This window comes from Podarcis cretensis (assembly GCF_951804945.1).
Source record: "Podarcis cretensis genome assembly, chromosome: 6".
Taxonomy (NCBI): Eukaryota; Metazoa; Chordata; class Lepidosauria; order Squamata; family Lacertidae; genus Podarcis; species Podarcis cretensis.
In genome coordinates, this window is record NC_137175.1 from 23,246,908 (window position 1) to 23,271,656 (window position 24,749).

Here is a 24,749-nt window from a genome sequence, read left to right on the forward strand (position 1 = left end):
GAGTGACATCAGAGCAGGGAAGAGTATAAACACTTGCAGGGCTTTACTTGCAGACTTTAAAAACTTCAGACACGCTGCTGTCTCCAAACTGCCTGGGGAGGGATGTGCTGAAGTGTCAGAATGAAGCTCCAGCTTCTCTTGATCTCCTTCCTTTGTCTCCTTTCCAAGGTAAGGAAGCTGGGAATGTTTGTTTAGATAGCAAGGATCTTTCCCCCCCACTTACAAAACAATTTATAATCAAGCAACTTCAGTTTGGCAACTGGAATAATTAAAGGATGTCTTCAAACACTAATGTGTCTTTTTAATGTGCATGCTTAAGTGTCACATCTGTGCAAATGTGCTGTTGTGAATAAATGCTGAAAGGCCAACTTTTATCCTTCAGCACCACGGTTCCCATATTTTAAATCACTGTATTTGGATCTACTTCATTAATTGTGCGCCGGTACCAAAGTCATGTACTTATGCTAGCTGAGGAGCCTGCATAGTAATCAATTAAATAGTTTTCTTCTGCACACTCAGTTCTCTGTTTTACAACCTCAAGAGGCACAAAGCCAAGCAGCTGGCATTATTTTTCAATATTGCTCAATTGTTGTCCAACTTTTGCTCCGGGAAATACAGAGAAGCACATGTACAGCTGATGCCTCCTGCAGGATTGCACAAGATGAACAACATTGTTCATTTAACACGCACGCGCGCGCACACACACACACACACACAAGAACAATTTAATCACTTGGGAGTTTTCCAGTGGTTTTAGAATACTGCTTCAGTTTCAGATTTTGGAAGCACACTATAAATGCTGAGATCGTTGCAGTTGCCAGTCTTTAAAAATATGTAACACATGGACTGGATATCTGTGTGAAAATACAATCGGGTGTTAATTAAGGACAGAGCAAACCAGAATATAAAGCCTAGAGGAGGTAAAATTAATCAGATCATAGCAGATATTCAGCATATCTACATCCAAGAATAGCCTGTAGTGGAGAGAAGCAAGCCTATGAAAACAAATACTATACCTCAACAGCTATAAGAAGCTGTGCATTATATCCCAATGACATCAATCCCCGTTTGGTCATATTATCCTAGGAAATAGAAAGGTGTGGTTTGCTTTTCCTTACTGCACACTCTTGGTATGACTCAATGTCAGGGGCAGCACAATTGATCAATTTTTAGATTATTCAAATAGCACTCCTGTGAGTGACTCTAGGTAGGTTTTGTTTCCAAATTCTGTGAGGGAGATGAAAGGGCATCATTTGATGAGTTACACTGCTAGAGATGCTGAACATATTAGCATCACAATGACATTATTTTCTTTCGAATGCAAGTATATCACCATAAAGAAGAAACACTGACAAAGAAGCTCACCTTGAGCAGATTCTTAAGAAGGCAGGTTCTCTTATAATCTTTGACCCCTGTCTACTGAGTAGCGCAAGTGTGAGTTACCATTGACACTAGTCCCTTTCTCACTTCATTGGAAAGGAAGGAGTGTGGCAGGCTGTATCCATACTTAACACATTGCTTTTTTGGGGGGGTCTTGATTCACCACTTCCCTTCCCTGTTTGCTTTAACGCAGTGGTAGGCAACCTAAGGCCTGGGGGCCAGATGCGGCCCAATCGCCTTCTCAATCCGGCTCACGACTGGTCCAGGAATCGGCGTGTTTTTACATGAGTAGAATGTGTCCTTTTCTTTAAAATGCATCTCTGGGTTATTTGTGGGGCTTGCCTGGTGTTTTTACTTGAGCAGAATGTGTGCTTTTATTTAAAATGCATCTCTAGGTTATTTGTGGGGCATAGGAATTTGTTCATTTCCCCCCAAAAAATATAGTCCGGCCCACCACATGCTCTGAGGGACGGTGGACCAGCCCACGGCTGAAGAAGGTTGCTGACCCCTGCTTTAACATGTCCACTGCCTCTCTTTTTACCTCAAGGCCTTACTCACGTGTCAATTACGTAGTTCATTTGCTCATTCATTACGTTTTTATCCCTTCCTTCCTTTGCTGAGCTCAGGGAAGTTGTTTGCCTCCTGTGAAGTAGACTAAGCTGAGTGTAATAGACTAAGTGATCGGCCCAAGGTTAACCAGTGAGCTTCTTTGTTGAATGGGGATTTGAGCCCACATGTTCCTGAATCTAGCCTGAGTTGGCTTTTATCATCTTTCCTTTCCCCTTCTGTGCCATGTCTTTTAGTTGGTAATCCATTAAATGATTGTATATAAGCCACTCCGGAGTCTTTTTGTATGAAGAGCGGGGTGAAGTTGCTATGAATAAATAAAAATGCTTGCATCTGTGTATGAGGTACATGTACTGGGAAGATATGGCTTAGTGTGTGTGCAATTGTAAATCACAAGAAATCATCTGCACTTGAGATCTGTGCTCTGCACAGAGATGTTATTTTTTTGTAGAAAATATGATATTATAGAACACTGTTAGTCTGAAAACACCATGCTTGATTTAACTACAGTGCTTTTTCAATCTTGACAAATCATTTAGTGTTACATCTAAAACAAGGATCATGGTTTGTTTTGTACTAAGAAACCAAGATTGGTAAGCCAAGAACGAACTGTAGCCAATCATCATGGTTTGGAGCAATACAGATCAGCCTGAGGAGTACAACTCTGATGAGGAATGGCCAGGATCCTGAAACTCCACAGGAGCAGTGGAGTAGTGTTGATTTGGAACAATGGTTTGCTGAGGGGCACAGTTTGGAGGACAACAGTTGGGCAGAACTGGGAGGTGATCAGTAAGAAGAAGAACGGGAAAAGAGTGAGCTAGCAAACTCTTTCTCACTGGAAGATGTGCAGCCTCTCAGTGCCAAGGCTAGGAGATTAGATAAGATGGCTTCGCAAAAGGCTAAAGGTTGAGAGCTCAGATAACTAGGAGACAAGAGGATGGTAGTGACTAGAGGGAAGTCGGTGGAACCTTAACTGGGAGCACCTGCACTCTGAGAAGGGTCGCTTGTTCTTTTGCTGCATTCATTAAACATTTCCGTTACTGGTAAGAGACTGCTTTCTCTTTGTACTGTTTATCTATGGCTAAGGGGGTGGGGGGGGGAGAAAGCAGTGCCTCTGAAGCCTGACACAAAATGATATGTGGGCTACCATGAAGTCCAAACGTGGCCTATATGTAATTAGAGTAGTAACCATAAAAAGACCCTGTGTTGTGTTCAGGCATATTAATGGTGCCCTGTCTCCTTATGTACAGCCCAGTCTCCAGATTTTCACCTTCCTCCTTGACATGGACTAGGAGAATCCTTATCAAAGGCTGTGAGCCTTCACCTAATGAAGCTGAATGAAATACAGATACAGTGGTACCTTGGGTTACAAACACTTCAGGTTACAGACTCTGCTAACCAGGGAGTAGTACCTCGGGTTAAGAACTTTGCCCCAGGATGAGAACAGAAATCGCGCGGTGGTGGTGCAGCAGCAGCAGCAGCAGGAGGCCCCATTAGCTAAAGTGATACCTCAGGTTAAGAACAGTTTCAGGTTAAGAACAGACCTCTGGAACGAATTAAGTTCACAACTAGAGGTACTACTGTACTAAACTCTGTGCTAGTTTAGATCAGGGGTAGTCAACATGCTTCCCTTTACGTGTTTTGGACTACAACTCCCATAATCTTTGCCCATTGGCAATGATGGCTGGGGCTGATGGGATTTGTAGTAAAAAAAAATCAAATCTGGATTCACCACTGGTTTAGAGACTAGCCCAAAAACATAAGCTAGCGACACATCACCAAAATGTTGTGTTGCAGTCTGTCAATTTGGAACACAACCTTTCAATGTATTTTAGAAGCTAGGAAGATGCAGAAAACTATTTATTTATCTTGCTTCTCTCATTATTGATGTAACAACTTTACAAAGGAACATAATTTTCCAGCCTTTGTTATGAGTTATGCCAGAGGACACTCAATTGGATACTTGTTCGATTGATACTAAATTAAGGTGCTACACTCAATATGCCAGCAAGTTTGGAAAACTCAGCAGTGGCCAGAGGATTGGAGAAGATCAGTTTACATCCCAATCCCAAAGAAGGGCAGTGCCAAAGAATGCTCCAACTACCGCACAATTGCACTCATTTCACACGCTAGCAAAGTCATGCTTAAAATTCTACAAGGAAGGCTCAAGCAGTATATGGACCGAGAACTCCCAGAAGTGCAAGCTGGATTTAGAAGAGGCAGAGGAACCAGAGACCAAATTGCAAAAACATGTGCTGGATTATGGAGAAAGCTAGAGAGTTTCAGAAAGACATCTACTTTTGCTTCATTGACTATGCAAAAGCCTTTGACTGTGTCGACCACAGCAAACTATGGCAAGTTCTTAAAGAAATGGGAGTGCCTGATCACCTCATCTGTCTCCTGAGAAATCTCTATGTGGGACAAGAAGCTACAGTTAGAACTGGATATGGAACAACTGATTGGTTCAAAATTGGGAAAGGAGTATGGCAAGGCTGTATATTGTCTCCCTGCTTATTTAATTTATATGCAGAATTTATCATGTGAAAGGCTGGGCTGAATGAATCCCTAGCCGGAATTAAGATTGCCAGAAGAAATATCAACAACCTCAGATATGCAGATGACACAACTTTGATGGCAGAAAGTGAGGAGGAATTAAAGAACCTTTTAATGAGGGTGAAAGAGGAGAGCGCAAAATATGGTCTGAAGCTCAACATCAAAAAAACGAAGATCATGGCCACTGGTCCCATCACCTCCTGGCAAATAGAAGGGGAAGAAATGGAGGCAGTGAGAGATTTTACTTTCTTGGGCTCCATGATCACTGCAGATGGTGACAGCAGTCATGAAATTAAAAGACGCCTGCTCCTTGGGAGAAAGGCGATGGCAAACCTAGACAGCATGATAAAAAGAAGAGAGATCACCTTGCCAACAAAGGTCCGTATAGGTTTTCCCAGTAGTGATGTATGGAAGTGAGAGCTGGACCATAAAGAAGGCTGACTGCCGAAGAATTGATGCTTTTGAATTATGGTGCTGGAGGAGACTCTTGAGAGTCCCATGGACTGCAAGAAGATCAAACGCATCCATTCTTAAGGAAATCAGCCCTGAGTGCTCACTGGAAGGACAGATCGTGAAGCTGAGGCTCCAATACTTTGGCCACCTCATGAGAAGAGAAGACTCCCTGGAAAATACCCTGATGTTGGGAAAGATTGAGGGCACAAGAAGAAGGGGACGACAGAGGACGAGATGGTTGGACAGTGTTCTCGAAGCTACAAACATGAGTCTGACCAAACTGCAGGAGACAGTGGAAGACAGAAGTGCCTGGCGTGCTCTGGTCCATGGGGTCACGAAGAGTCAGACACGACTAAACGACTAAACAACAACAACAACATTACTTTGACGTTAGCCGCCCTGAGCCCGGTCCTGACTGGGGAGCGCAGGGTATAAATAAATTATTTTATTATTATTATTATTATTATTATTATTATTATTATTATTATTAAACAGAAACTTACTGTCAGAGCTGCCCGAGGTCCCAGCTCACAAAGGACCAACGCCAGTTCGTTGTTATATACAAAAGTCTTTATTGAAGTTCAGTTTCGATTTCAAAGCCGCGGCGCGCAGCTCTACGTCTCAAACTCTAGACCGCTGAAGCTCCGTCTGAATCTCCTCCCCCCAGACACCAGTTTAAGACTCTAGCCTTGCTCCACCTCTTCCTTTGCTCTTTCCTCCTCTGGGTCCGCCTGTCCGCTGGGGTCTTGCCCTTTCTAGACTCTTCTGACGCTGAGTCCCCTGAGTCTTCCCCCTGCCTCCGGCGGGCTTTAGGACCTGGTTCCCAATCCGGGTTTTCTGCTGTCCCGCGCACCTGTACATTCGAACTTGGCGCGCGCGCCCAGCCGGGCAACCTTTCTCCTGACAGTTACACTGCTCCTGTCACTGCTTCCCCCTTCGGGGAGGCTAGCTGGACCTGACTTCCCCTCCGTTCCCTCACTCTCCGATAGAGGCGTGGCCAGCCCTGACTCATCTTCTCTCCCTGCTGGAGGAGACGCTGGCCCTGATACATGGGACTCTTTCTCCCCACTACGCTCTGGTGGGGGAGCCGGTCCTGATCTCCCGCTGCTGCTTTGGGAGTCCCCGCTGGCCCCTTGCTTCTGGTGCATCCCCCCTGGGACCCCCCTTGCCCTGGCCCTCGGCGCCCCCCTCTGGGAATCTTCTGATTCACTGGAGAAGCTCATGGAATCTCTCGTGCCACTGTCATACTCCCCTACGCTGCCCTCAGATTCTTCCCCTTCGCTCTCCATTTCCTCTCTCCCCTGTGCCTCTGCTCCCGAGCCCCTGACATCCATCCCCCCTCGGATCCCCCCCTTCCCCCCTCCCCCTCTTCAGGTGCAGGTTCCGGGTGCTCCAGTGCTGTGGGGGTGAGTGCGGGATACAGTTCTTCCCCCCTGGTGTGCAGCCGGCCAGCTGGATCCTGCCAGTCCGTAATGGGCTCGTCGACGTCGATCTCCTCTGCTTCCATCTCTCTGCAGCTGTGCTCGAACCCAGGATCCTCCCCCAACATGTCCATGTCCCTCTCTCCCCCTGTTGCATCGGGTGATGCTGCGTGTAAGGGCCCCCTCAGCAGTTCCTTGCTCCACCCCACCTCCGGTTGATTGTCCCACCAATAAGAGTGGTCTGTGACAAACCCCGAGAGTGATCCCTCTGGGGAGCTTGTTTCTCGCGCCGTTTCCTCAGCTGATGAGAACACCTGGAACGTGCTGGCTGAAAGTGTGGGTGTGAAAAGATAGTCGTCGAAATAATCTGCCTGCATAGGTCTGTGTGCTAAGAGTGCATGGAACTCGTCTTTGAGGTAGTGCTCCTCCACGGCATAGTACGGTACCCACTTGATGGCGCTGGCCGTGGTACCTTCCCTGGTGAGGAGATATTCAACCCCTTCTTCCCCCCATCTCGAGTCTAAAATCTCCGTGACCTCGTTGAGTGGCGCCGCCCTCGGTGACCCCCCCCTTGTTGGCGATTTGCTGAGTGGGTCTGGTGCGTTCCCTGGCGCCTGAAACCTGTGGGGTTCCTTGTAGGGTGTGAGCACTGATCTATGAAAGACCGGGTGCATTCTGGAGTCCTCCGGGAGTGTCAACCGGAAGGCCACTGGATTGATTTGTGCCTCGACTTGGTAAGGCCCTAGCTGCTTGTGTCTGAGCTTCTTCTTAGCTAACGTCCTGGCCGGCACTGCCTGGGCTGCTAACCAGACCCAGTCCCCCACCTGGATGTCTTCCCCGACTCTCCTGTGCCTGTCTGCCTGCATTTTGTAGGCGTGTTTTGCTAGCTCCAAGTGCCTTCGGAGTTGCTCGTGGACCTCCTGTAACTCTGCTGCCAAGGCCTCTGCTCCCCGTGACTCCCCCTCCCCCTTCGTCTCTAACCCCGGGCAGGTTCTGGATGCCGTCCATTGTTGGCGAAGAACGGTGTCACCCCCGTAAACACGTGCTTCGTGTTGTTGTAGGCAAACTCGGCCAGCGGTAGGTAGTCCACCCAGGTCGAGGGCTGTTGATTCGCGTAGCATCGCAGGTACTGCTGCATGATGGCGTTGACCCTCTCCGCTTGTCCGTTGGTCTGCGGGTGTCTTGCCGATGCTAAGTTGATCTTGACGTTCAGGATGCCCAGCAGCTTCTGCCAGAAGCTCGAGATGAATTGGCGACCCCGGTCGGACAGGATGGACTGCGGTAAGCCGTGCACCTTGAACACGTGGTCTATGAACAGCTTGGCGGTCTGTTCCGCTGTGGCCACCTTCACGCAAGGAATGAAGTGCGCCATCTTGGTGAACAGGTCTATGACCACGAGTACCGCTGTTTTGCCTCGTGAGCTGGGCAAATCTGTGACAAAGTCCAGGGCCACTTTCTCCCACGGTTCGAGCGGCGTCTGTAGCAGTTCCAGCAGTCCCGCTGGCGGCCTGTGTACTGGTTTGGCCCTTTGGCATGTGTCACACCTAGTGACATAATCCGCGACTTCTCCCCTCATCTTGGGCCACCAAAAGTCTCTGGCTACTAATTCCGCCGTCTTGTCCTTGCCGAAGTGCCCGGCGCTGGGCGCGTCGTGTAACTGCTGCAGTACTTTTGCGTGGAGGTCGTCTCCCGGCACTTAGAGGGCCCCTTTGCGGATGAGCAGTCCGTCGCGTATCTGGAACTCGTCCTTCGCTGTGCCTCTTCGCACCTCCTCCATCTTGGATTGTGCGAACGAATCCGTCTGCAGTGCGCGACGTACCGCGTCCAGGTCCACGGTGGCTGCAGTGCACGTCCACGCTTTCGGTGCGAAAATGTGTTTGGCCGCCACCGGTGCCGCTTCCTTGAGATACTGCGGCTTCCTGGACAGTGCATCCACCATGACGTTGTTGTCTCCCGGGATGTATTCTATCCGGAAGTCGAAATCCGCAAAGAACTCCGCCCAGCGGATGTGTCTCTGGTTCAGGAACCGCGCCGTGCGCCAGTACTCCAGGCACTGTGTGTTTGGCTCCGATGAGGAAGTGCCGCCACGCCTTGAAGGCTGCATGAATGGCCAGCAACTCCCTGTCCCAGATGGTGTAGTTCTGTTCCGACTTGTTGAGTTTCCTGGAGTAGAATGCGCATGGCCTCCAGTCCCCTTGCGGATCTTGCTGCAACAGGACCGCCCCCACCGCTCTGTCCGAGGCGTCTGTTTCAACCCTCATTGTTTTGCTGGGGTTTACGTGTAGCAGCTGTTCTTCGGAAGCGAAGAGACGCTTGAGTCTCTGAAAGGACTGCTCCGCCTGGTCCGTCCAGGTGAACTTCTTCTTCTTGGAGCTGAGGGTGTCCGTGATGGCCGCCGTCTCCATCGCGAACCCCTTGATGAACTTGCGATAAAAGTTGGTGAAACCGACGAACTTCTGGACCTCCTTCCGATTGCGCGGGCTCTTCCAGTCCAACACCGAGCGGACCTTGGCGCTGTCCATGGCGAGTCCCTTGTCGGACAGCTTGTAGCCCAGGAAATCCACCTCCGTCATGTCGAACTGGCACTTCTCCAGTTTGGCGTAAAGTTTGTGCTCCCGTAGTCTCTGCAGGACCTCCTTGACGTCTCTCTCGTGAGCCTCCTGCGATTCCGAGAAGATCAGGATGTCGTCTAGGAAGCAGACGCACTTCTTGTAGAGAAGTCCCGCTAACACGTGGTGCATGAAGGCTTGGAAACAATGGGAGCCATTTTGCAGACCAAACGGCATAACTCAATATTCATAGGTGCCTAAAGGCGTAAACATGGCCGTCTTCCACTCGTCGCCCTCCCGCATGCGTATAAGGTTGTACACCCCTCGTAGATCCAACTTGGTGAAGATGCGTCCCTTCCTCACCGTCGCGAGCAGGTCGTCGATCATGGGCATGGGGAATGCTGTGGGCTTTGTCCTGGAATTGATGATTCTGTAATCAACTCCCAACCTCCGTTGGGGCGTGCCTTTCTTCTTCACGAAAAACACGGGACTGCCCCCCACTGCTTTGGATTCTTGGATGAATCCTCGCTTCAAGTTGTGATCTATGAACTCCCTGAGTTCTTGCAGTTCGTCTTCAGACATGGAATATAGTTTCCCAGTCGGCAGCGTCGCCCCCGGCAGGAGGTCAATCTTGCAGTCGTAGGGCCTGTGGGGAGGCAGCTTGTCTGCTTCCTTCTCGCAGAAGACCTCCAAAAACGCCTTGTACTTGTTGGGTACCGCTTGCAGCATGCCCAAGTGTAGCTGTAGTTCTTCCTCTTGCCCCTCATCTTCCTGGCTGGTCAGGATGCAGTGTTCTGCGCAGTAGGAGGAGCAGAAGGTCAATTGACGCTGGTACCATGATAATGCCGGGCTGTGCCTATCCAGCCAACTCATGCCCAACACTATGGGCGTGTCCGACAGGTGGGTGACGTTGAAGCTGATGACTTCGCGGTGATTTCCAATTTGCATTACCATTGGCTGTGTTTGCTGTACCACCTGTCCTCCCAGTAGCTCTCTGCCATCGACCGTGACGACGTTTAGGGGCATCTTGGCTGGTAGGAGCGCTATGCGATGTTGCTTGATGAAATCCACTCCTACAAAGTCTGCATTACTACCACAGTCAATGGTAATAGGGACTTCCAGGGTGAGTCCATTGGGCAGCTGGAGCGATGCGGTGAGTTGCACCACTGGTTTGGGCGGGAGGGGGTCTGTGGGCTGTAAAATCTCTGGGGGCTGCTTCACTGACTCGCCTGGCTGGGCCCCAGTGCCTCTGCTTCCAACCAGGCTTCATCGTTTCCCTGCAGCTGTTCCCCCTGCTGAACTGCTCCCCTTAGTGTTGCTGAGGCTGCAGTTTGCCTCTGGAGCCTTTGGGGACACTCTTTGGCCATGTGCTGTGCACTGTCGCAGATATAACACTTCCTGCTCCCTCTAGGAGCCTTCGCCTTGACTGCTCCTGGTGTTTGGGCTCTGGTTGCTGTCTGAGCCCTGGCACCACCTATCTCCATCGGCTCTTCTCCTCCCCCCAGTGGAGGCGTGGACTGCGCGCGCGCTGTCTCTCTGGATAGGAAAAGAGTTGTTCTGGCTGGTGTGCGTGCCATACGTCCCTCATCCCTGCTCCAAGGGCGTTCTTTCAGGCGCACCCCTATCGCCAGCGCTCTTTGGATGACTTCTGTGGTGCTGTTGGGTCTCTCCCCCCTCGCCAGCTCATCTTTCACGGCCCCATTCAGCCCCTCCCAGAACAGATCCCTGACGGCAGCGGAGTCCTTCTCCCAGCCCAGCACATTTACTAACGCAAAAAAGCGGGAGTGATATTGTCTCACAGTGGCTTTGCCCTGCTTCAGCCCATGCATTTCCCTCCTGGCCACATCCACATCTACCGTTGATTTAAAACAATCGTCCATAGCCTTGATAAAGGCTTTTGAATCTTGGAGGGCGGGGTCATTTTCGCGCCACAAATTGCGCAACCACGATTTCGCTTCCCCATGCAGATGAGTTATTATGAAGCCTACTTTCTCCTCCTCATCTCTAAAGTCTTTCCGAAGCAAATTGAGCGCGAAAACTATGTCTGCTCTGAAGTTAGGATACTGCTGCAGGTTCCCGTCGAAGTGGGCTACGATGCTGGCCCCCCTCTTCCCGAGGCCAACTCCCTCCAGCTTGGGTCCTGGCAGTCCCTCTTTGCCCAAACGTTCCCACCTGGTTTGCAGATCCCGGCAGAGCGCTACTGCTTCTTCCTCTCTCTTACTGGATGCTGCTATTGCTGCGTAAAGCCTCGTGACTGCTTCTTTCAGGTCTTTCACCTTGTCCTCTGTAGTCATCTTTGCCGATCTTCGTGAGCTCGCAAAACACCAAGTTTTGCCCCTCGCTGCGCCAACTCACGCTGCGAGGGTTCAATTTTTTGTGAGACGGAGCTTACTGTCAGAGCTGCCCGAGGTCCCAGCTCACAAAGGACCAACGCCAGTTCGTTGTTATATACAAAAGTCTTTATTGAAGTTCAGTTTCGATTTCAAGGCCGCGGCGCGCAGCTCTACGTCTCAAACTCTAGACCGCTGAAGCTCCATCTGAATCTCCTCCCCCCAGACACCAGTTTAAGACTCTAGCCTTGCTCCACCTCTTCCTTTGCTCTTTCCTCCTCTGGGTCCGCCTGTCCGCTGGGGTCTTGCCCTTTCTAGACTCTTCTGACGCTGAGTCCCCTGAGTCTTCCCCCTGCCTCTGGCGGGCTTTAGGACCTGGTTCCCAATCCGGGTTTTCTGCTGTCCCGCGCGCCTGTACATTCGAACTTGGCGCACGCGCCCAGCCGGCAACCTTTCTCCTGACAGTTACACTGCTCCTGTCACTGCTTCCCCCTTCGGGGAGGCTAGCTGGACCTGACTTCCCCTCTGTTCCCTCACTCTCCGATAGAGGCGTGGCCAGCCCTGACTCATCTTCTCTCCCTACTGGAGGAGACGCTGGCCCTGATACATGGGACTCTTCCCCCCCACTACGCTCTGGTGGGGGAGCTGGTCCTGATCTCCCGCTGCTGCTTTGGGAGTCCCCGCTGGCCCCTTGCTTCTGGTGCATCCCCCCTGGGACCCCCCTTGCCCTGGCCCTCGGCGCCCCCCTCTGGGAATCTTCTGATTCGCTGGAGAAGCTCATGGAATCTCTCGTGCCACTGTCATACTCCCCTACGCTGCCCTCAGATTCTTCCCCTTCGCTCTCCATTTCCTCTCTCCCCTGTGCCTCTGCTCCTGAGCCCCTGACACTTACGCATACATCTAAGGATATTCATCCCATGTTAAGGTGCTTACTTATTCAGTCAGTGGTCAGTAATGAAAACACAATAAAGCCAATGTCAAAATCAAAGTTGACCATAAATCAAAGTTGACCATCAATACAGAAGTGAGCTTCAGTCACATGATTCTCCTGGTATTACTGTTTGTGAGACTCCCTATCCTATTAACTGCTACGTATCCTTAGCTTTGATTGATCTTTGGAGGGGTTCAACTACTTGGAGGAGTCAGTCACGCAAAGAACACTTTGTGCCAAATCAGTAGTTAGGCCTCTGCTTGGAGGGAGGCCTATTGTGCTCCTCAGCTGACCCCATCCATTTTAGGTGGAGAGGGATTATAAAGCAGAGTGTCTTGGTGAATTGTGCCCCAAACATGTAGGGACATCAGAAGAGACCTGCTGGAGTAGACCAAAGGGCCATTTAGCCAGCATGTTGCTCTCACTGTGGTGAGATGCCTATGGGAAGTCCACAAAGGAGATTCCAACTAAACATCAGGAAAAACTTCCTGACAGTAAGAGCTTCTTCGACAGTGGAACGGACTCCCACAGGAGGTTGTGGACTCTCCTTCCTTGGAGGTTTTTTTGTGGGAATGTTCAGGGTGGCAGGAGAGGATATATTGTTTATTGATATCCTTCCTAACTTGCGCTAGCAAGTTCCTTCACTTAGCAGAGTGCATTCTCCTTTACACAGCAGAAAACTTGTTGCAAACTCGTGTGAGTTTCTTAAGACAATACGCAATTCAATCTGGCTTGTCCAGATCGAAATGTGTTCTAATGTTTTTTCTGGTAAGACCCCTTGAATCCCTCCTAAAAGAATATAGACACCACTGTCTTATTCATAAGTAACAAAAAGAAAGTTTACACATAATCAGGCAGAGCACAGTGTGATCCCTGAAGGCAGGCTTTAGGCTTCAAATATGAAACATATACAAACAGGTTTACCCCATAAGGGAGATTTACCTAGTGACTGCAGGCTAGCAGCCCAGCAGTTTGCAGTATGAAATGAAGATGGAAAAGGAGAGTGGCAGCATGCCTTGTCCTTTTACCAGGTCTGGAAAGGTCATGCCCACCCACTGGTCACATGCAAGGAAGGATGCTCTAGGCCAGGAGGAACAGGAAGTTTCGACTGGCTGGATCAAACATTCTCTTGCATGTCCACTCTAGCGAAACAAGGAATGTTGTATTTGACTGCTCCCAGTGGATTACATCTCACATGTTTATTTAAGCAGAGGTTGGATGGCCATCTGCCATGGATGCTTTAGCTGAGATTTCTGCATTGCAGGGGGTTGGACCAGATGACCCATGGGATCCCTTCTAACTCTTCAATTCTATGATTCTATGACATGCAAGACTTGAGCACAACAGCCCTCTCTCCACCTGCGATTCCCAGTAACTGGTATTCAGGGGAATGCTGCTAGTAGCCATGGTTTGTGTACCAAAAAACGAAAGGCATTCAGTGTCACTATATCCTATATTCAGTGTCACTATATCCTATATCCTGGGGTGTCAACACAAGGGGGCTTGTGAAGAAGGCACAGCAGAGACTGTACTTTTTGAGAATCTTAAGGAAAAACCATCTTCCGCAGAAACTGCTGCTTGCCTTCTATCACTGTGCCATTGAGAGCGTGCTCACTTATGGCTTATGTGTGTGGTACGGAAGCTGTACTACCCAGGACAGGATGGGGTTGTGCAGAGTTGTTAAGGCAGCAGAGAGCATTGTTGGCTGCCCACTTTCCACCTTAGAGCAGATTTATGCCACAAGGTGCCATAGGAAGGCACTGGACATAGTAAAAGATCCATCGCATCCTGGTCACTGTCTCTTTGAGCTCCTGCCGTCGGGATGGAGATACAGGACGATGAAGACGAGAACGAGCCGTCTCAAGAACAGCTTCTTCTCCAGAGCGATCTCGGCCCTGAATGGGAAACCTGGACTTTGAAAGTCATCTAATCTTCCTTGCTGTATTATATTGTATTGTTTTAATTAGTGTTTTTATAGTTGTTCTGATTTTGTGTGGAGTGCCCTACCTGGGTGGATGGAGCAGCCAAGTAAATTTCGTTGTCCCTGAGAGGGGGCAATGACAATAAAGATATTATTATTATATTATTATTATTTAAAAACTTATTATTATTCAGCTGCTCATTTTGCCATGTCCCTATATTCTTGCACACACTTTCTCTCTGCAGGTATATGCACAGCTTTGCCAGACTCCATGCTACTGCCCATGGATCCCTCCACGTTGTCCACCAGGCTCCTCCTTAGTTCTGGACGGCTGCGGCTGCTGCAACATATGCGCCCGCAGACTGGGAGAGCCCTGCAGCTATCTACACGTCTGTGATCGGAGCCAAGGACTTGTCTGCGATTACAGCGCTGCCCTGATGGGGAGAGGAGGAACCTGCAATTGTGAGCTATTTCTTCTTGCCTCTCTTTGCAGGAGCCCCTTTGTCATTTAGCGGGATGGAACTGGCTCCCTCGAACGGGGCAAAGCCAGAAATGTCTAATACATACGGAAAGAATGCCTGAAAAGATTAGGAAACCTGCGGGGTGCCCTTGAAACACAAGAGTCCAAAAGCATGTTGCACTCCAAAATCTTTATTAGATCTGTGAGTCAGGGCCAAAATACGCATGGCTAGCCATCATTCATGAATCTCTTGTGTTTTAAAAGTGTTAATAGTAACTGTGGGAATTACAGGGTAGCAGGGAGAGGAATTTGAACTGGGAATGCAGCGCTGGGGTGTGTGTGGATTTTTCAATCTCACATTATTCTTTTCAGTTAACACCCCTCTTTCAAGAAGTTTCTATTGGTCCTTTAGGGCAAGACATGCAGGTGTTGTGTAGCTTTTTCAGGAGCGGGGGTTAATCAGGAAAATTTGTGTGGAAAGGGTTAAAACTTTGTTCCTCTATACCATGGTCCTGATCTAAATTCCAGATAAGTAAAGGTAAAGGGACCCCTGACCATTAGGTCCAGTCGTGGTCGACTCTGGGGTTACGGCGCTCATCTCGCTTTATTGGCCGAGGGAGCCGGCGTACAGCTTCCGGGTCGTGTGGCCAGCATGACTAAGCTGCTTTTGTCGAACCAGAGCAGCGCACGGAAACGCCGTTTACCTTCCCACCAGAGCGGTACCTATTTATCTACTTGCACTTTGACGTGCTTTCGAACTGCTAGGTTGGCAGGAACAGGGACTGAGCAATGGGAGCTCACCCCATCGCGGGGATTCGAACCACCGACCTTCTGGTCGGCAAGTCCTAGGCTCTGTGGTTTAACCCACAGCACCACCCGTGTCCCTAAATTCCAGATACCGTGCTGCTATTATACTCATACCTAATAATTATGAACAGCCATAGCAAGACAGAAAGTGCCATACATAACTAGGAAATGCTCCATATCCTGAGAAGTACTAGTAAAGAAGAATATTAAGGGTTAAGGGCCATTGTGACAGCAGAACTCTGTGAACCAATCTTTTCCCTTTGCCCTCGCCTCTGTTGGCATGCATGAAAATCCTGAGTGTCGAATGGCGCATTGGTCCATGCTGGCGATTCCAAACATTCACACCCTTTGGTGGGCACTTCGCTAGAAAGGGGTGATGATGCTCTCACAGGGCCATAAATCAGAGGCTGTGATGACAGTCCTGTAAGTTGGTACACAGTGCAGGCTTGGCTATATGTCACGACTGTGTCTTCTCTATCCGTCCCCTGGAGCTCCCATGGCAGCAGGCAGGAATGCAAACAAAACTCAGCAAATATGCCCCGATTTCCTGTCCTACTTGGAGAGTTCAGGTCAGCTGACAGGGATGTGAGTTAAACAAATATCGGCCTTTGACAAAATAACAAGACCTAACTTGGAGCAAAGTGACTTTCCTGTTTTTAAAAGCTTTCTAGAAAGAGAGGGAGAACTGTGACCAACTCTTGGAAAGGTAGGGATCCCACACTCTGAGGATGGAGTCAGGCTTAGCTTGGGTATTAGTCCATTAGGCAATTAAACAAAACAGGGATATCAGAAACTGCCAGGTCAGAAACTATTTATCTAGCTAGCCTTGTATTTTCAGCCCTAGCAGGTGGCACTCCCAATATCTCAGGCAGAAGTCTTCCACACCATCTCTTGCTTTTAACTAGAGATGCCAGAGATTGCATCTGGAACTCTCTGCATGGAAAGCAAAGTTTTATCTCTGAACTATAGACCTTCATCCTAGCAGGAAACAAGGCTGTGCTTGTCACTGCCAGTTAGTAGAAATCAGGGGTTCCAAAAAATGTGGTCAGTGGACCTTCTTTCGAGCGTAATTTGGGTGGTTTGTTCCATATCAGCAATAAATATTCATATTGTTTTATTGTCCACCAAGACGATCTGCAATTTTCAAATGCTCCTGGGCAGGGGAAATTTGGGAACCACTGGTGTAGATAATCCTGTGCTTCCACCCTTCCAAATGACCTGTTTATTGGGCATTCATCCTGATTTGTTTGCCGTGAGATTAGATGATGTCACATCAAAGCAAGAATTGTCCCAGACTTTCCCTGCCACTTTCCCTATTGCAAACAATCAGATCTTCTGAGGAAGCAGATTTGTTGTGTGACAGCTCCAAATCAGTTTTAATTGTGCAACATAAATTTGCAGGTGTATGGCTGAATCCCACCTGAAAATTGCGACAGTCTGGACGTCTTTGATAGACCAGTGGTCTGACACCGTATAATACAGATTTCTATGTAAATTGTTTTGGGCTTGCCCTGTTCATATGAGTGCAGAGGATTCTTCAAATAACCTGGTCTGAAACTGTTCAGATTTCACTTCCCATTCCCACTTTGGAATGTTGTCAATGGATTTCTTGTTTTCTGAGCTTCTCTATGGAAGACTGTGCCACAGCAGAAAATCCAGATGGAAGGCCAACACAAGGCCTGATTGTGTAACTGCTCCGCCTTATATTGTTTAGCCAACCTTGTGGTTTGTGTAGTTGCATCTGTAGGAGAATCTCTGACACAAAAATATTTCTTATAATCATTAGGAACAATGTACCTCTCACCTGTTCTTGCAATGGAAGAAGATACATGGATTCATCAGTCTTATAACTAGTCTTTTGGCCCAAAATGTTAAGTTTTAAATAAATTTTTTAGTTTTTGGCTTTTAGACACAAATGTACTGGGTTTCTGACCCTAATTCCTGATACCTATGTGGGGAATTCAGTGGAGAAATTCCCTTTCCTAAAAACAACAATGCAGAGCCAATTTCAATTTCAGAATGTGGAGGTAACATATTCCATTGCTGATCATATTACGTGGTAGCTCTGTTATAGACTGAATGCCTACATTTGATTTCTCCCGTTGTTTCTGGCTACTCTGAATGTGGACTACAGATGAGGACAACGACGACAGCTGCGAAGTGAATGGGAAGATCTATCAGGATGGTGAAGTTTTCCAGCCAAGCTGTAAGCTCCAGTGCCGCTGCTCAGGAGGAGGTTTCACATGTGTCCCCCTCTGCAGTGAAGATGTTCGCCTCCCCACTCCAGATTGCCCCCATCCAAGGCGTGTGGAGATCCCAGGAAAGTGCTGCCAGGAATGGATTTGTGAAAGACAAGACAGGCAGATCTTGACGGACACCATGGCAGGTAAAACTCAACAGGTCCTGGCCCACCTTTTCGGTCATCACTTTGTTGTTGAAGTTACGGCCCAAACCAGCCTTGCATTTAAGCACTAGCCTGGTAGCCAGAGCTGAAAAGGTGTTGCATGCAGGTGAAAGAAGGGGCTTGCAAGGGTGGCTACTTAGATATTGTCAAAAAAAGAGGAAAGGCATTGCCTAAAAGGAGGCTCTAGAGCAGGGGTCATCAACCTTCTTCAGCCGTGGTGGGCCAGTCCACCATCCCTCAGACCATGTGGGAGGCTGGACTATATTTTTTGGGGGAAAGAACGAATTCCTATGCCCCACAAATAACCCAGAGATACATTTTAAATAAAAGCACTCATTCTACTAATGTAAAAACATGCTGATTCCCAGACCGTCTGCAGGCCAGATTTAGAAGGTGATTGGGCTGGATCCGGCCCCCGGGCCCTAGTTTGCCTACCCCTGCCCTAGAGTTTCCTGGAATATGCATGTGCTGATTTATATCGCAGATTTAGAAGTAATCGCTGTAATTTAAACAAGCACAACGCATATCTCCATTGTGGGGAAGACTGTGGCCAGGTGACTTGTATGAACCTGCACAGTCTGCTGTTCAGGTGCTGCTGGTCTAGGCCTTAAAGCATTTGCTTCAGAGGTTGTGCATCTTAGATCCTCAACTGGAGTTAGATGATTTGGTGCACATTGGCCCTTGCTGGGACTGAAAGTTCACTGGACAAATCATGTGCAGATTCCTCCTTCGGAAGACCTTGCTAAGAATGGAACCAAGGAGCTATTTCAGGAATCCCTGGGTGGAATTCAACCTTGCACTTGGCGAACATTTTGTCAGTGCAAGCATTGTGGTTTACCAGATGGAATAATCCCCCCTGTCCTCACCCCACACACTGTTCTGAGGCTTCTCCTGGCACAGAAATCCCAAGCCAATTTCTGGGGGCACAAGAGGAGGAAAGGTGGGAAAGCTCCATTGAGCAAGCAGAAGCCTTTGCACTGGCAGGACTCATTAGGGGCAAGCCATTCCCTCTTCTTCAGATTCACTTTCCTATAACTCTCTCCTCCTCCTCTTCTGTGAAAAGGAAGCCTGAAAGAACTTGTTTTTTCTCTGGGGGTGGGTGATTTCTATTGACAATTATATATAAAAAAGACCTCACAAGCTTCCTCCTTATGCTTGTTTCTTCCCCAAATGTAAACATTGTTGTGTTGCTGCTCTCAATATGTTGAGCTATTGGCACAACACAGTTGAGCATTAAAACTCCAAAACCAAAAACCAAAACAAAAACATTGGGGAAACACTGTAGAACTACTAATAAATCAGAATGCTATGTGGACAGTCCAATATAAATCCACCACAAATCTTTCTTCTTTGGCGATCACTCATAGCCGAGTAAGATTGTCTTCCATAAACACGGTTTTAACAGTGGGTTCGTAAGTGACTGTGGAGGCCAATTCTGGATTCACATGTCGTTCCACAGTGGGGACATAGATTTCTGGGCAGGAGTTGATCATGGTGAGGGTTTGCCAAGCGTGCCTTCCTCTTAGCACATTTCTCCCTTCCATCCTGAGTTCGAGCGTCTTCAAAGCGCATGGCACCTTTGGTAAAGGCTATTGGAGTGCTCACAGGCCAGTGTTTCCCAATTGTTGGTGTTTATACTACATTTATTTAGATTTGCCTTGAGAGAGTCTAAACCTCTTTTGTTGACCACTGGCATTATGCTTTCCATTTTTAAGTTTGGAACAGAGTAGTTGCTTTGGAAGACGATAATCTGGCATCCACACAACATGACCAATCCAACGAAATTGATGTTGAAGAATGATCGCTTCAACACTGGTGATCTTTGCTTCTTCCAGTACACTGTCATTGGTGTACCACAAATATGTTGTTATTGCATCCATGACATGTTACAGAATACACCTAAAAACAACAACAACAACCCACCCTCAGTCTGGAGGAGGTCCTAATTCACAAAAGCCTAATTCACAGCAATCATCATCATCATCATCATCATCATCATCATCATTATTATTATTTTATTATTTATATCCTGCCCATTTGGCTGGCTGCCTCAGCCAAACCTGCGAATTTTTCAAATCCCAAAAAATCCTTCCCATTTTTTTAAAAAAATATTTATTAAATTTTTAGTTTAACAATAAAATACATAGATAATAACACAGTCTTTTCCAATATCCACATTTCATATTCATCTTTGGACTTCCTCACGACCCTTGTTCCTGCTTTCTAAACTCATAAATTTTACCAGCAAATTATTAACTTAATTTAATTCATATAATATAATTTCAATATTTAATATCTCAGATTTTGGGATTTAACTTACTCTTATTGAAGCTTAATCATAAAGTATTACTTATCCACAATTTATCTTTTCATCTTCCAATTACTTTAAATTTAAATTCTTTATAACTCCTTTGTTGGAGCCATATTTTTACTAATCTTACATCTTTCTTAACATTCATACAATTCCCATTTTTTTGCTACAAAACTAAGAAAGCTATCCCTCTGGAGGTTGTTACCATGAAATTTACGAGCATCCATTTTAATGAAGCTTCTTTCTTTCATTCCCTGCTCAGCACAAAGGCTCCCTGGGACAGCATCGATATTGATCCCCTATGCATGTGAACAGTGGAGCACTGAATGGTCCGCCTGTTCTGCCACCTGTGGCGTAGGGATTGCCACACGAGTATCTAACCAGAATCAGTACTGCAGGCTCGAGACCCAAAGACGCTTATGCCTCCTCAGATCCTGCCAGGGTCTGACGGGAATAGCCAGCATGGTAAGTGATGGGTCTGTGGAAAAAAATACCAGAAATCTCCACCAGGGCTGAAGTTGCTTTTTTAAAGGAGGGAACCCCCACCACATGGCAGGCATATGTCAGGTAGCTAATGTGGTTACTGTCACAGAGAATTCCTTGCTTTGGAGACAGAGCAAACGAGGATACAGAACTAAAGGGCAGGAAGAAGGGGCTGGTCAACAAGCAAGTGAGGGCAAGGACGAAGGAGGAGGTCCTTTGATGGGGTGAAGGACATTTGTGAGTGTGAAGCCTGGCTGGAAGACCATGGCTTGCTGAGGGACATAATGGAGAAAAGTCTGTATGTGAATGAGCAGCCCAGCAAGCCAGCTTTTTGGTATAGTTGTGGGAAATACATATTTGAGAAGCAAGCCCAGATGGGTAGCTTAATCTGAAGAGCACGAGACTCTTGATTTCTGGGTTGTGGGCTCAAACCCCAAGTTGGGCAAAAGGATTCCTGCATTGCAGTGGGTTTGGGACAGTTGACTCTCATGGTCCCTTCCAATTCAACCATTCTAGGATTCTAGGATCCACTCACAGGCTAAGCGCCTAGGGCTGCCCTGTGTTGATTTCCCATCCTTTCCTTCTGTAACAGCCCCATTCAGTTTTCCCTATTACAATGGCAGAACCGGGGGGGGGGGGGTTGCTGGGGAGGGAAGGCACAGAGGGGGAAAAGTTCATCGTGTGTGTGTGACCTATTCTCACATGTTAGATTCCCAAAACAGGAAGAATGCTCAAATTAATACTTCTGCCCTAAACAGATTCCCTCTACAGAAAGTCCAACTGGCTTTGATGGAGTTAAGTTTCAAGTCAGCATGCACAGCATTGCAGCCTTAATTCTTAATGCCCAAATCATGATTCAGTTATAATTTGCATATGAAAAGTGCCTTTCCTTCAAGTTAGCCACAGGTGTCCAGTGAAGGGGGTGGGGCGCAACTTGTCTGAGGGGGTTGCTTGCACCTCTGTTACCACCTATGTACAATGTGCATTCCCTTAATTCCCTTAACTTTAGATGTTCCTGGGGGAGGGTGAGCAAATGCACATTTCGTTGACATCAGGACATAGAGCAGCTTTTCCCAGCCTGGTGTCCGCTGGGCATTTTGGACTACAAATCCCATCAGCCGTAGACAGGGCTGATGGGGTTTGTAGTCCAAAACATCTGGAAATCTGGGGGAATCTGGCATAGAGTACATTTAGCCAGACATTATGGAGGGGGCAGTTCTTTATAATATTGTTTTCCAGTGCAGGGCGGGAGGCATTTTAATCTTCCCCCACCTGCCGCAGGGCCCCCCAAATTCCTATGACTTGCGTTGTCACCTACCTCTACCTAAACTCTCCCTAAATTCTCCATGGACCACTTAGCTGTGTGCTAAAGGACTGAGCATCTTAAGAAAGACATTCTCTTTAAGTCCGATATAAATTGTTCCAGCAAAATCAATACTTGCAATTCGACTGCCAAGCTCTGTAAGTGGCTGAATCCCCAAATAGCAACGGACCCTCTGTGACCCAAAATGCAGCAGTGTGATTTATTGACACAGCTGGAGCTAAATGAGCTACCTGGCTAGATTTAAACTGGCCTGTTTTTTGGGGAGGGGGGCTGTGCTGTTTTCCTCCTTCATTGAGGAGGGGCTCTGGCTCCACCAGGAACAATTCGTACTTTATAGCTCCGAAGTGTGAAGTTTCAAGGACTGCAGCAAAGGTTACTTTGCAACTATCTGTTGATAGTTGATAGCACACTTTCTGGGAAATAAAACACTCATACTGCTTTCCACACATCAAAGATATGTGTAGCAGCCAGTGTGGTGGGACAGAGCTGCAAGAGCGCCTTCTGAACGCCAGTGTCACTACAATTTACCTGGACGGGGCTGGTGTAGGTCAGGGTGCTGGCAGGAGCATCAGACTGGTGTGAGGAGCTGGGATCAGGGGTAGGGCGGCAATAAATCACACAGCTTCAGTGAAATTAACTCTTTATTCAAGGAAACAAGGTTGACTTATGAGGCAAGCCCTAGAGAGCACAGCAACGTGTCCCAGTAGGTCTTGCCCTTATGAGGCAGCTGTGGGGATGGAAGGTCCCCACCTTCCCACAGTGGCCTAAGTCTCTTCCTGCCCCCTGGGTCCTTCCCAAGCAATCTGAGACTTCAATTTTGTGCCTGTCTTCTTGTAAGTTGGTTTTGGCATTTTCTGTTCCTGTAAAGTTGATTCAGTTTGGATCAGCCCAGGCTAAAATGTGTTCATAGTGTCAGCCGAGAAAAACAAACCCAGATGGAGTTTGGGAAGAAAAAAAATGTTTGATTTAAAGCCAAGGTCAAACTACATGTTACATTAAGCACATTTCAGTGAAAAGTGTGCTCAGCAACGCCACTTAAGTCATTGATCAGTCCAGACAACAGATTTTCACCTATACATACTGATTAAAGGGGTCCTTTGTGCAGGTACTGATATCTATCTATCTATCTATCATCTATCTATCTATCTATCTATCTATCTATCTATCTATCTATCTATCTATCTATCTATCTATTTATCATCTATCTATCTATCTCTATCTATCTATCTATCTATCTATCTATCTATCTATCTATCTATCTATCTATCTATCTATCTATCTCTATCTATCTATCTATCTATCTATCATCTATCTATCTATCTATCTATCTATCTATCTATCTATCTATCTATCATCTATCTATCTATCTATCTATCTATATCTATCATCTATCTATCTATCTATCTATCTATCTATCTATCTATCTATCTATCTATCTATCTATCTATCATCTATCTATCATCTGTTTATCTAATCTATCATATTTCTATCTATCTATCTATTTATCTATCATCTATATCTATCTATCTATCTATCTATCTATCTATCATCTATCTATCTATCTATCTATCTATCATCTATCTATCATCTATCTATCTATCTATCTATCTATCTATCTATCTATCATCTATCCATCTATCTATCTATCTATCTATCTATCTATCTATCATCTATCATCTATCTATCATCAGTGGAAGCAGTGAAATTGTGCAACCCCCCCAACATATAGGATACTGAGATAGGGAGATAAACAAGGGGAAATTGGGCAGGAACGTTGCAAGCATACCCTAAGAACATCAGCACCAGATACATGAAAATAAACTCCAAAGAAAACCATACCCAAACTAGACATTATGCAGAAGACATCATCATCATTATTATCTGAGAGTCTGCCAATTTGAACAAAATGAGCATCTCAACCCATTCATATCCCACCATCTGTCTGGTCAAAAGGGCCCACCTTTCTTCTGTGAGGGAATAGATACAGATGCAGAGCCCCGGAAAAGCAATTCTGGGAGGGATAATGTGATCAGGCGAACAACGAGAGGAGAAAATATTAAGCACCCCCTTCTCCCCCACTAAAACCGACAGCCTCTGAGGGCTGCTTCTCAATTAAAAAGAAACCCGGAGATTGGTGAGTTTTCTCCCATCCTCTCTTGACGTATAGTTTGGCCCTCTCATTCAGCTGTGCTTTTTCAGAGTATGTTGGAAATTCCACTGAGTGCGTTGCCTCCACAGAGAGGAAGAGGAAGCCGCTTGTAAACCAGCCCGCTCCATTCAGAAGTTGATATACTGGCCTTATCCTAGCAGCTGGATCGTCACAAGTCCAAGATGCTCTCATTTCTTTGATAATGAGATAACTGCCTAGAAACAGAGAGAAGAAATGACCGTCTTTAGCTGGGAGAGAGGAAGAAAGCTAAAGTGCAGCTCCTCATCGCAGCCGACATCTGTCTTCTCCCTTGATTCCCCTGCAATTATGCTAGACAATGTTATCGTTCAGTGAGGGAAACCAGACCATATGTTTTAATACTGTACAATACTGATGTGTTTAATGCCAGCTTGTGGCTACTATTATAAATCCATCCATTGGAAAAATGATGCTTTGCAGCTACAGTAATCTAAGGAACCGTGTCTTGGTATTCTTTCTCTATGTTATCATTTCACTGGAGAATAGTTATGGGGGAGCTGGGGGAGGGAAGGGTGAAGCAGCCACCATTGTTCAAACCAGGCTGTTGTTGTTAGAAATAAAAGAATAAATGCAATGATGAACTGGCTGAGAATGAATTGACCAGGGGTCATTCAAGGAACTCGCAGTGAAATCTAATGTCTCGTGGCAAGCCCCAGGCAACATACAG

The 24,749-nt window shown here is 47.1% G+C and overlaps 1 protein-coding gene across 1 annotated transcript; it reads left to right on the forward strand.

Moving 5' to 3' along the window:
* The first annotated feature begins 38 nt into the window (after positions 1-38).
* CCN5 (cellular communication network factor 5) lies at positions 39-24,516 on the forward strand. Its single transcript, XM_079979970.1, has 5 exons — positions 39-168; positions 14,351-14,567; positions 17,507-17,758; positions 20,350-20,552; positions 24,133-24,516. The coding sequence occupies exons 1-5, from the start codon at positions 121-123 to the stop codon at positions 24,154-24,156; spliced, it is 744 nt and encodes a 247-aa protein (XP_079836096.1). The 5' UTR covers positions 39-120; the 3' UTR covers positions 24,157-24,516.
* Positions 24,517-24,749: the final 233 nt, after the last annotated feature.

Bases quoted from the DNA above. Each gene is read 5' to 3' on its own strand.
- CCN5 (XM_079979970.1), top strand. From the start codon at position 121: ATGAAGCTCCAGCTTCTCTTGATCTCCTTCCTTTGTCTCCTTTCCAAG. The intron at 169-14,350 runs GTAAGGAAGCTG...TTCTCTCTGCAG, and splicing joins TCCTTTGTCTCCTTTCCAAG to GTATATGCACAGCTTTGCCA. The intron at 17,759-20,349 runs GTAAAACTCAAC...TTCCCTGCTCAG, and splicing joins CTTGACGGACACCATGGCAG to CACAAAGGCTCCCTGGGACA.